The sequence below is a fragment of the Sminthopsis crassicaudata genome, chromosome 1 (genome assembly GCF_048593235.1).
Source record: "Sminthopsis crassicaudata isolate SCR6 chromosome 1, ASM4859323v1, whole genome shotgun sequence".
Lineage (NCBI taxonomy): Eukaryota > Metazoa > Chordata > Mammalia > Dasyuromorphia > Dasyuridae > Sminthopsis > Sminthopsis crassicaudata.
The window spans coordinates 754,476,151-754,488,650 of NC_133617.1; the positions used below are offsets into that span (position 1 = coordinate 754,476,151).

General features: G+C 55.8%; 1 protein-coding gene across 5 annotated transcripts in view; it reads left to right on the top strand.

Annotated features, from left to right (window-relative positions):
* The window catches only part of ADCYAP1R1 (ADCYAP receptor type I), an 86,151-nt gene that overhangs the window by 59,460 nt on the left and 14,191 nt on the right, over window positions 1-12,500 (top strand). For 3 of the 5 annotated variants that reach the window (XR_012485065.1, XM_074284570.1, XM_074284569.1), the window contains exon 13: window positions 10,382-10,465. The exons of the other annotated variants lie outside the window; for them this stretch is intronic. Coding sequence is in view for 2 of the 3 variants with exons in the window: in XM_074284570.1 (XP_074140671.1) it covers window positions 10,382-10,465 (84 nt within the window). In the remaining variant the exon portion in view is untranslated. The remainder of the gene's footprint in view (window positions 1-10,381; window positions 10,466-12,500) is intronic. 5 annotated transcript variants of the gene reach the window in all.

The window sequence follows — 12,500 nt, forward strand, 5'->3', positions numbered from 1 at the left end:
TCAAATCCTGCCTGGACAGATCCTGGGTAAATTACTTCTCCTTTCTAAGCCTGTTTCCCCGTCTGGAAAATGAGAGCAACCCCAACTCATAAAAGTTCCGAACGAGATAATACATCTGAGAGCTCCAGGAGGTCAGTGCTCCCTAGGGCGAGGGCAGCTGTGCCCACCTGGGGGCCCACCTAGTCCTGGGGACTAGCTGAGAGTCGTGAGCATCTTATCATAGAGAGGCAGCGGAGTGTTGGCCGTGGCGCCTGGGGATGCTCCAGGGAGCCTGCCTCCCTGTGTCTCCCGATCCCATCAGCAAACGCTGGAGAGGCCTCTGAGTCTCTGGGCTGCTCAGCCGGGGCCTTCCACGAGCAGGGCTTCCTCTGCCGAGAGCAAGCTGAGGAGGCCGGGGTTTGCGGGTCAGCGAGCCCCCTGTCTGAGCCCCCGAGGTCAGAGCAGCCTGTCTGAGTCCTTGTGGTTCTGTCTCTGAGTGGAATGTGAATGGTTAATGAAGAGGGAAAGGTAAAAGAGGAGGAAGAGGAGACAGAAGAGAAAGAGAAAGAGCAGGAGAGGAGGAAAGAAGAGGAGGACACGGGAGGAAAGAGACAGAAGAGGAAGAGGAGGAGGAGAAAGGAAGAGGAGAAAGAACAGGAGAGGAGGAAAGAGAAGAGGAGACAGGAGGAGAAAGAGACAGAAGAGGAAGAGGAGGAGGAGAATAAAGAGCAAGAGGAGAAAGCAGGAGAGGAGGAAAGATGGAAGAGGAGGAAACAGGAGGAGAAAGAAGAGGAAGAGAGAGAAGGAAGAGGAGAAAGGAAGAAGAGAAAACAGGAGAGGAAGAAAGAAGAGGAGACAGGAGGAGAAAGAGACAGAAGAGGAAGAGAAGGAGAAGAATAAAGAGCAAGAGGAGAAAGCAGGAGAGGAGGAAAGTTAGAAAAGGAGGAGACAGGAGAAGAAAGACAAGAGGAAGAGGAGAAAGCAGGAGAGGAGGAAAGATGGAAGAGGAAGAGACAAGAGAAAAAAGAGAAGGCATTTGCAGGAGAGGAGGAAGAGGGAGGAGGAGGAAGGGGAAGAGGAGATGCAGAACCGAGGAGGGAGGGGGAGAGGATGGCATCAGGAGCTCTGGGCTGCTCCGTTAGAGACCTAGAACTGGGAGGTTCCCAGGAGGAATCTTCTGTGAGGGGGCTGGGTTCTGGCCAGCCTGTGCCTCCCACCCCGAGTCCTCTCCCAAACTGGAGCCTAGATTCTAAAAGGCCCCGATGGGGGGGGGGGTCAGTCCCACCCTGTCGGAGCTTCTCTAGCGGAGCTCTGCGGGACTCCCTCAGGAGCGGCTCCGGTGCTGGACAGCTCCCCGCCTGAGGGAGGCTGGTATGAGTTGAGTGGAAACTGTCTCTCTGGGGGTGGGGAGGGGCGGACTTGGCCGAGAGGGGGGAAGGGGAGCTGGCCCGTGGGCGAGCCGAGAGCCCAGGAACTTCCTGACTGGGACCCGTCTAGATTGGGGACACTGAGCAGGGGGCCAACCAGGGGCTGCTGGCTCCAGGGGGATGGGGGGTGGGGGTGGGGGAAGCTGCCGTGCCCCAGGGGGACGATGGGGGGGCTGTGCGCTCGGCTGAGCCAGGTCCAAAGATCCGGAGCCACAAGTGGGGGAGCCTCTCCCTTCAGCCCCGCCCACAATGGCTCTCTGCTTTTTCAATCCCGGCTTCCTTGAGAAATCCCCCTGCCTCAGGCCGCACTCACTCCCCTTGCCTAGGTTGGTTCAGCTGCTCCGCTTGCTAACGGACTGCGCTTCCTCCGCGACCCTCTGTCTGATGGGGCTGATGAGCTCTCAGTGCATCTGTAACTGTCTCTTCAGAGAACTTCCATTCTTCCTCCTCACTGAGATGGCTTCCCTTCTTTTTTTTTTTTTTTTTTTTATTATAGCTTTTTATTGACAGAACATACGCGTGGGCAATTTTTACATTGTCCCTTGAACTCACTTCTGTTCCAACTTTTCCCCTCCTCTCCACCCCCTCCTCTAGATGGCAGGGAGTCTTGTACATTTTAGATATGTTAAAGTATATTTTAAATACAATGGATGTGTAGATGCTTATACAGTTCTCTTGTTGCACAAGAAAAATCGGATTTAGAAAGGTAGAAATAACCTGGGAAGAAAAACAAAAATGCAAGTGAACAATAACAGAACGAGTGCAAATGCTGTATTGTGGTCCACACTCATCTCCCAGACTTCTTTCGCTGGTGCAGTTCATCACTGCTCTGTTGGAGCTGATTTGGTTCCTCTCATTGTTGGAGAGGCCACGTCCATCAGGACTGATCATCATACAGTATTGTTGTTGAAGTATAATAATCTCCTGCTCATTTCACTCAGCATCAGTTCCTGTAAGTCTCCCCAGCCCTCTCTGAAATCATCCTGCTGGTCTTTCTTATAGAACAATAATATTCATAAACTACAATTTATTCAGCCATTCTCCAATGGATGGGCATCCATTCATTTTCCAGTTTCTGGCCACTACAAAAAGGGCTGCCATAAACACTCTTGCACATACAGGTCCCTTTCCCTTCTTTAAAATCTCTTTGGGATATAAGCCCAGTAGTAACACTGCTGGATCAAAGGGTATGCACAGTTTGGCAACTTTTTGAGCTTAGTTCTAAATCATTCTCCAGAATGGTTGGATTCTTTCACAACTCCACCAACAATACATCAGTATTCCAATTTTCCCACATCCCCTCCAACATTCATCATTATCTTTTCCTGTCATTCTAGCCAAATCTGACAGGTGTGTAGTGGTATCTCAGAGTTGTCTTCATTTGCATTTCTCTGATTAATAGTAAATTAGAGCTTTTTTTTTCATATGGCTAGAAATAGTTTCAATTTCATCATCTGAGAATTGTCTGTTCATATCCTTTGACCAGTTATCAATTGGAGAATGACTTGATTTCTTATAAATTAGAGTCAGTTCTCTATATATTTTGGAAATGAGGCCTTTATTACTGTAAAAATGTTTTCCCAGCTTATTGCTTCCCTTCTAATGTTGTCTGCATTAATTTTGTTTGTACAAAAGCTTTTTAACTTGATATAATCAAAATTTTCTATTTTGTGATCAATAATGATCTCTAGTTTTTCTTTGGTCACAAACTCCTTCCTCCTCCACCGGTCTGAGACCTAAACTATCCTATGTTCCTTCTAATTTATTTATGATCTCATTCTTTATGCTTAAATCATGAACCCATTTTGATCTAATCTTGGTATGTGGTGTTAAGTAAGGTCCATGATTGCTTCCCTTCTTGAGCATCTCCCATCCCTCCTGGGCTGACTTCTGGGAGTTGTACCCTTCCTCTGAACCCTTTGAGAGCTCTTTTCTCAGAGCTGGAGTCCTTGCCTAATCGTGTCCAGATGTTCTTTCTCCTCTATCACAGGTTCTAGGAGGGGGCCAGCTCTTCTCCCTAAGCTTCCCATCATTTCTATCACAACAACTCATTCTTTCCTATTAGTGAGAATCAAATCCAGTACCTGATGTTTCCCTTGTTACTTGTCCCACCTTTGAAGAATGAAGTTATCATTAAGGCAAATCAAGAAATTAGCAGCTCTTCTGCTTCTCACAGAGAGAATATCCTCCAGTGGCTGGCTGAATAATCGCCCCCCCAGCACTCTATCCTGCATGTGACTCATGCTTCTGGCACGTTTCTCATGGTCCTCATTTATTCCTTCTTTCTGCCTCAGTGGTCTGCAGCTGACAAAATCACTTCTGTTTCCCTCTCTTGATCTTCATGCAAATTCTCCCCATCATATTTTCTCCCCCTAGTTCTTGCATCTCCCCAAGGGGGAAAAGATATAATGATCCCCTCCTAATATACAGCTCTGCCCCGCCGGACATTTCCCTGTCCACCTCTCCGGAGCGACATTTCCATGGCTGCCACCTACCATGTCTCAGTGCTTGTTTGCCTCCTTTGCATTAACCTCTCATTCATTGCATCGACATTTGACCTTTGCTTGTGGAAGCCACACACATACATACACACAGACACTCACACATTCCCATTCTCTTTTCCTGGATTTTATCTTGGAATCTCCAGGGAATCTCGAGCTCTTATTTCCATGCACTCATTCCCAATGGTATCCAGCTTGGTGGATTACAAAGTGGTTTGTTTTTTTTTTTTCATCTTCCATCATTTTTTATTGAAAAGCTCTTTTGTTTAGATTTGCCAAGATGACGCAGGCAAATTCATTATTGCCAGGCTTTCTTAAGCAGGCTTTACGTGTAGCCCAGACTATGTCATTCCTACATTTTAATCCAGAGTTCAGAAGTCCAACTGCCTTTTTAGCAAGCTATTTGCTCCCCAACATTGTTTTTCCTCTGCTTTCCTTAGCTTTGCAGGGCAGCCGGGGGGGGGGGTGGGACACACGATCTAAAGCACTCTGGTCTTCATTTTATTGCTCAAGACCGTTATTTTGGGCAATGCTCTTAGGTTCCTTCCGACAGTATCCCTTGGGCTTGGATGGATTACCAGAAGTGGGCCATCTTGGAGGCCCCCTGGGATACCTCAAGTCCTGGACAACGGCCCACCCTCCATCATTGCCTTGCTTCCCTTCAGCGAAGAATCACTGGCCACTCTTGGCCTTTCCCTCTGACCTCACTGGGCAGTTTCTCCTTGGAAGCCTCTGTACTCCTAGCTCACCTCCTGGAAGGCCAGCAGCTGCGTCCTCCTCCGAGGATTCCCTCTTCAGGAAGAGCCTCCAGTCTAAGTCCACACCACCATTCTTCCTTTCTTCCTCCAATGCAAAGCTCTTCTCTTTTTCCTTCTCTGAGTCTTTCACACATCAGTCTTCCCTGACTGTCCCCAGTCCTGCTCTTTCTTCAACCTTTGCTCACAGAAGTCAAGTGAAATCTTGGATTCCACTTAAACAACTTGCAGGATGCTCTTAATTTTTTTTTTTTTGGTCTCTTTATTTTTTCACAAGACCAAACCATCCAATACGGGCACAATTGCCTTTTCCTTCTTATTCAGCTCAAGCCTTTTCCACATCTCCTGCTCCTACTTGCAGAGAGGCCAAAAGTAGACTCACCATCTTGGTTTTCCTCGCCGTTACGCCCTGGTCCGTGGCTGCGTGCGGGTGAGGTCGAGTGAGTGAGCAGAGCCTGGTGGCAGCCCCTCACGTGGGTACAGAACATGGGCCTGCTTCCTCAGGGTCGTTCCCCACGTCATCTTGGTTTGAACCTGGGCGGGGCTCATCTTGGCACGGAGCTGGTCCCGGATTGGCAGAGAGCGTGCCACTGAGATAAGCTTTGGCAAAAGTTGTGCCTCATAACGGTCTCTTGTGGGAGGACCGGCCCGGATGAGACCAGAGGGGCCCACCATTACTAAGCCCCCTGGCCAGGCAGCCGTAGAGGGTCCGTGACCCCTGGCTCATGGGCACAGGAACCTTTTGAGGAATTCCCCCAACTCCGATCCTCCTTCTGGCATCTCTTTAAGGAAAGCAGAACAAAGCCTTCAGGACCTGGGGCAAGGCCCCCTCCTTGGGGGATATCCTCACCTGAAGCTGACCCCAGAAGGCCAGCCCCTTTTCAGATGGAGGAACAGCAGAGGTTCACAGACTTCCTAAAGTCACAAAACAAGCGCTGACAGAGTTAGGGCCAGGCCACAGGGCTGGGACTGACGGGACTTCTGAACAGGGGTCCGGGACTCTCTCGCTAAGCTGTGCAGTGAGTTCATTTTCCTTTAGTTCAGCCTGAGCCTGTTCTCTAGGCAATCCCCCTCTCCCCCTCCCCACCTGGGGCTTCTTTATTTCCCTTGAGCTCCTTGTTGATTCTCTCAAAGCCATGTCTCTCCACAGGCCCCTTTGGGGCTTCTCGATCCCTGCACGCCCCCCGCAGCCCGCTCTCAGAGGGAGGGCAGTGATTGCTTTTGCCATGTTCTTCCTGGCTTCTTCCAGGTCTTTTTCTGGGTCTCCCTCCCAGGGTCCTTGCTAGTGTCCGCTCTCCCAGCTTCCCAGCAGCACTCTCCCCAGGCTTTGTCTCTGTTCCTCCTTTGGGTTCCAGGTTTGCGGGCCCCTCTGCCCAGTGATTCCTTGCTGAGGAGGCCCGTACCTGGCGGAGGAAGCTCAGTCATTGGGAAAAGGAAAAGAGACTTTGGGCACCGGGATTTCGGGGTGGAAAGTGCCACAGGCTGGCGTCGTCTCAACGCACACGGGGTCCTCTGGCAAAAGGAGGCTTGGCAAGTGGAAGTCGGGCTAGCAGAGGGGCAGGTCGGGAGGGGCTGGGCAAAGGGGGACTAAGCAACGGGTGCCCGCCCTCCTGCTGCTCAGATCGTCCCCGCGCCATCATCCTCGCCCAGGCACCGCAAGATTGTCTCATTCGGTGCTTCCTGCAGGCCCAAGAGCAGACCCTGCCCCCCCCCTCCCCCGCAGGGAGCTGCCTCCAAAGAGCTTCCCGTCCACTGTGTCATCTGACGTCTGTGGCAGGCCTGTGCACTGGGCACTCCTGCATTATTGCCGCCTTTTTACATGTAGTGTCTGAGCGGGTGTGCGCACACACGTACACACACGCTCACGCTCACCCACTCACCCTCTCGACGGGCACTCAAAAGTTAATGAGCTCTCCCAGCACATTCACGCTTCCTAATTAACCAGAAGCTGCCGGCTCAAAGCAAAACAAAGCGTTTCCCCAAAAGCAGAGCAGGTGAGGCCACGGAAGCGATTCCCCCCCCATCACACATGGTGGGGGGCGTGCCAGCAGGGATGCGACAAGACCCCCCAAGCTGAGAATAAGCCTGTGCTTTACCCCTTGGTCTCAACTTGCAAAAATCCTTTTAAACTTTGGTTAAATCCTCACAGGGAGCTTTTCCTTCCCCTCAAGTCCATTTCATCAGTGCCGCCCGCAATACTCATCGGAGCTGGGCTGAGGCTGGGCTGATGAACCCACATCCCTGATGGGCCCTGGACAAACCTCATCCTTCACGCCGGCTTGACCTTCTCTCCCTCCCACGCACCCTCTAGGGCTTTGGGGGCTGCCCTCTGTCTGGCACAAAAGTTGCTGATGTACAAAAAGGGAAACTGAGGCTTGATCTTCAGAAGGCGCAGGAAGCAGCCCGTGGAGCGGCTGCTCTGGACCTCATTTGAAACAATGAGCTTTCCCATAATTCCAAGCAGAAATGAGAGGACGGTCTGGGACTTGGGGAACATGAGTTTCCCAGGACTCTTTGAGAGGAGTCACCAAGCATTTATTAAGCTCTTACCAAGGAGGTGGCCCTGGGGCAAGCACTGTGATTATAAAGGCAAAAAGAAGTGGGACAATGGCCGCCTTCATAATTCTGGTCCACGAAGACAGAGCCTAAGAAGGAGCTGAAAGGACAGGAGGAGCGAGTGTCTATTCCAGGCTCTGGCAGAAGAAAATCCAGAGAATCTGGACCAGTCCAAGGAGAAACGGAGGCACGATGGGCCCATAGGCTTTCCCCCAAATGGAGGTTCGGGGAGACGTCAGCAGCCCAGTACGAGTCTGAGGGTTGAAGTGAACTTCCAGGCGGGGGAGGGGCCGGGGCTGAGGCCAGGAGCAACTGTGGGAGCCCAGGTCTGGGGGGGCGGTCGGCCTCAGAGCTGGGAGGTGAACTCCAGCATGAAATTCTGGAGACCAAACATGAGAAGGAAATGAAAACTGGGAACTCGTCACCAAGGGAAGGAGGACCCAGCGAACAGCTAAGGACTCCTCCAGTCTGGGCCCGAGAGCCCGGAGTGAACTGTGGGGACGGTGGGGGGTTAAGAAGGGGGATAAGAGAGGGAGCCCAGAAGGGGCAGGATGTGCATCGCCCCCAGGCGCCCTTGGGGGGACTACAGCGAGAGAGGCCAATCTGGGGTGGGTCCAGTTGTAAAGTCTGCCAGGGACCCTCGGGGTAAAGTCCCGGCCTCCTACAAGGAGAGGCTGTGTCGGGAGTCAGTCAGAAGTGAGGGACGTGGCAAGAAAACATTGAGCAAGCCCGTCCTCGGGACCTGGGAGAGCTGGCCGGTGTGAGTGCGCCCGGTGAGCGACTGTGCCCGGTGTGAGTGAGTGCGCCCAGCCCGGCGTGGGTGAGTGCCCCAGCGTGGGTGACTGCGCCCAGCTTGGGTGAGTGCGCCCGGTGTGGGTGAGTGCCCCAGCCCGGCGTGGGTGAGTGCCCCGGCGTGGGTGAGTGCCCCAGCGTGGGTGACTGCACCCGGTGTGGGTGAGTGCGCCCGGCGTGGGTGAGTGCCCCCCGCGTGGGTGAGTGCCCCCAGTGTGGGTGAGTGCCCCAGCGTGGGTGACTGCGCCCGGTGTGGGTGAGTGCCCCAGCGTGGGTGAGTGCGCCCAGCCCGGCGTGGGTGCCCCCGGTGTGGGTGCCCCCAGCGTGGGTGAATGCCCGGCGTGGGTGCCCCCGGTGTGGGTGAGTGCCCGGCGTGGGTGAGTGCGCCCGGTGTGACTGCGCCCTGTGACTGTGCCAGGTGTGACCCTGCAGAGGAACAATCTGGGTTAGAGGATGGGCAGCTGGGACGCCCTGAGCTGGCAACATTCTAGGAGTGGCGGCCGATGCAGAGTGCAGACGTTTAGAAGGGGAAGCAGCGGCCCCAAGACACGCGGGACCTTTTCAGTCTGGTCCCACTGATGGGAGGAGCGACGGCGCGTGCGCCAGGTTACACCTTCAAAGCGCGGGCTTCCAGGCCGTACTAGTGGGCAGAAAGGGGAGTGCGGCCGGACGATGGGCCGGAGCGCCGAGGCCTGACGGCTCGGGGACAACTTCGTAGGCGCCGTGAAGCAGCCCGGCCTTCCATGGCCACGGCTCCCCCTGCTTGTGGCATCTGAAGGCGCCTGAAGGACCGGCTGAGCCGGTGGCGGAGCCGGGGTAAAAGCTGCTGCCGACTGGGCTCGAAGCTACCGCGGGGAAATTTGACTGAAATGCAAAGTTTGAAATTCATATTTAAAAAACACACCCCACGATCCGGATGAGCGAGGAGGCGGCTGGCAGTTGAGCCAGGGTTCCGTCGGGGGGAGGAGAGTTCAGGCTCCCGGGCCACGTTAGGAAAGACATCGCGTTGTGGACGCGGTTCCATGTGAAGGCTCGGGCTTGGCTCTCCCCGTTGCATCCTGGGAAGGAATAAAGGAGCTAGAGAATGTTCGGGGAAGAGCGAGGAGGTGGATGAAGCGCCATGGGAAGACTGGGGAAGGAATGGGGTCACGGGCCCTGGAGAGGCTCAGGAGGGGCGGTGGCTCCCCTAAGCTATCCACAAGGAGCCGGGGAGGGGAGTCAGGCGGGGCCTGCCGGCTCCAGAAAGCAAGGACAGCAATGGGTGCCGGCGGCAAAGCTGGAGCTGACCCCCAGGCAGAACACGGGCTGGGAACGCTGGCTTCCTCTCCGGAGGAACCCTGGGGCAAAGGCTCGGGCAGGCGTTGGGCGGGTGGTGGCGAGGTGAGCCCCATGGGGGGCGGGCTCAGTGGTCTCCGACTCCCGGGCCCTTTGGCTGAGAGAGGGCTGGGCGGGACAACGGCTCCCGAGGGCCAGGGACCGCTAGTGACTCAGAGCAGGAGACGCTGGTAGAGACATAGGGGAACCGGAACAAGATCCGATCCCAGTGCGAGAATTAATCCAGAACAGCTCCCAGGAGCTTTGTCTAGGCGAGAAAAACAAGGCGGCCTCCTCCTGGAGGCCAGAACCCAGCCGGGATCTAGAGCTTTCCTCTTCTCCCTTGGAAGGAGAAGCCAGAATTTTTGGGTCCAGGAAATGGGGCGCACCCTGGGGAAGTGGAAGCAGAATTAGCCCGTGGGGCTGCCAAGGAAGGAGAGAGTTGGAAGTCCCCTGGAGAGGGCGGAGGCTGGCTCTGGGCCGTGGGCGCTGTGAGGCTCGGGCAGGTGGTTCTTGGAGATGGGCGCTCCCAGGAAGACCCGGCCTCAAGGCGTTCTCAGCAGGACTAGGACGGGGGCTGGGATCTCCTCGTCTTTCGCCTTCCGTATTTCTCCACCGCCCTCCTGGGGCTCTTAGGAAGTTTCCGTTTCCAGGGATTTCTAGCCTGGGTCTCTTCAGATGTCAGGGATGGGAGCCCGGGGAGGGGGGTGGAGGAGGGGAGCGAGGAGCAGGGCCCCCCCACCTTTCCCTGCCCAACCCCAGCCCCACCGGGTTGGAGCGCGCCCCGAGGACCCGGAGCCTTGGAGGCGCTCCCCAAACCCCCTTGGGACGCCCCCAGCACCTCGCCTTCCTAACATGTCGGTGATAAATGCCCCCTCCCGTCCGCGTGCCGAGTGTTGTGGCTGTGTGTGCTTCCCGCATGGGGCCTCCGCTTCCCCGCCCCCACCCGTGGCTTGGCCGGCGAGTGGCCTTTGGGCGTGGCGGCCGTGAGAAGTGTTGAACTGAACGTGCCTCAGTTTCTCCCAGCTGACGGAAACGCTCATCTTGTCGCACTTAGCAACTGCGTGCAGAAATGTTACTGCAGGCCAAAGCGGGCTCAGCAGCACTCTTGCAGGATGTCAGAGCTGTCCACCATTACTCTGTAAGTGTGCATGCCCGTGGCTGGCGGGGGGCGGCGGGGGGAGGGAGGGCAGGCCCACGCCGCTGCCGCCGACCCAGCGCTCGCTTCTCCCCGCTGGGCCCGAGCACACGCCTACCCCATTGCACGTCCTGGGGTCTCTGCACCCACTGGAAAACCTCCCGGTGGGGTCAGGAAGGGAGGGAGGGAGAAAGGAAGGAGGGGGGATGGGGGAGCCCTGGGCGGCTCAGGAAGCAGAGCCTGTGGTCCAGCCCGGTGGGCTGAGAGCCGGCCGCAGCCCTCGGGGAATCTCCTGAGGTGTTCATGTCCCGGCAGGGTTTTTGGGTGCTCCCCAAACAAGGCTCCCTCCAGTGGCCATCGTGGGGAGTGTCTGGGAATGGGGAGCCCGCCACAGTTTAGAAGGGTCCCGACCCTGGGCTCTTGGGGAAACCGAGGCCCACAGAGGTCATAGTGGCCCAGATCCCAGAGCAGACGAGAAGCCGAGCTTCGCGCTCAGGCCTTGGAACTCCAAGCCCAGGCTCCTGCCAGGGTCTCAAAGTCCTTCCTCATATAGCACACCAGGTTCCCTGGGCCCCCTCACCCTCAGCCCAAGCCATCCCCAGGGTCACAGAACAAGCTTAATCCACCAGCCGAGGCTTCCTGAGGGCTAACTCCCTGCCAAGCACTCCTGGCACAAGGCACTGGGGGTGCAGATGGCCTGTCCTCAAGGTGCGCCCAGACACGCGAGCCTGTAGCACTAGTGCCAGGCAGGGGAGGGGCCCCAGTGCTGGTGGAGCGGAGGGGGGGAGGGGCAGGAGCAGGAAAGGCATCTTTGAAGGAAGGCTGATCCTGGATTGGGCAGGAGGAGAGGGCAGGGGGTTCCAAGCCTGGTGGGGCAGCCGGGAGAAAGTCACAGGAAGGAAAGCTGGCAAGGAGCAGAGGCCGGGCCTCTGGGGCCGGACCCAGGGTGCAGAAGGTAGAGGAGCCAGCTTGGAGAGAGAGGGGAGGCAGGCAACGGGAGCCACCAGAGCTGACGGGGGGCGGGCAGGCGCGTGGCCAGGTCTACACTGGCAGCTGTATCTCTACATGCAATTCCTCATTTCCAGCCTCATCATCTGTCTCTGAACAGGGGCCTCCCTGCTCTCTCTAGCTGCAGAGCTCGGGGCCCCTTCCCCAGGGGCGCCCAAGGATGTTCCCCTTCATTCTTTGGCTTTGCAAGCTCCTTGGTGGCAGCTCACATTCCAATGGGCACAGCAGAGAAAGCAGGGAGCACTGAGAGCCCCTAGGGATGACTCGTTAAGAGCCTACTATGCGCACAGCCTGTGCTAGGCAGGACTCGGGGGCAAGCGGAATGTCTCTGAAGGGGGGCCGCTGTCTCCAGGCCGATGGGGGCCTTTACTCAGTACTCTGATACAAAGGGCAGAGAGTGACCTTGAACCTTTGGTTTCTGAGCAATTTTTTATGCTGATCAGGGTTGTCCTTGTGAGAGCCTTGTGTGTTTATGTGTGTGTGTGGGGGGTAATGTGTGGAGCTTCTCTGAAAAAGACCCAGGCTTGGGGATCTTTGTGGACCGAAAGCTTAACACGAATCAGGAAAGTGAAAGGGATGCTAGCCAAGCCAGGGAGCTCGTGGACTCTATTAGGAGAGGGTAAGCTTCCAGGAGCAGAGAGAGGAGAGAGCCCCCCTGCCCTCTGCCCTCTGCCCTGGTCAAAATAACATCCTAAGTTAGGTGATCCACTTTGGGTGCTTGGGGAAGACAGAGATATACCATAAAGCATCTAGAAGAAGCTCCCAGGAATGGGGAGGGCTTGGCCCATGTTACCCAAGGCTGGTTAAAGGACCTCCTGGAGGAGGAGAGGAGTCTGGGGAGAGGCTGGGAAGTCGTAAGGGAACAGGACTGCCAGCTGTGGTCAAGCATTGGCAGGTGGGGCCATCCTGGGACTTTGGAGGGAGGGTGATCTGCTTGACTCCTAAAGTGGCGCCAGGGGCAGGGGGAAGAGAATGCAAAAAGTTCTCAGCCATGAGTGCTGACCCTGACCAGGTCAGGTCTTTGGGAGGG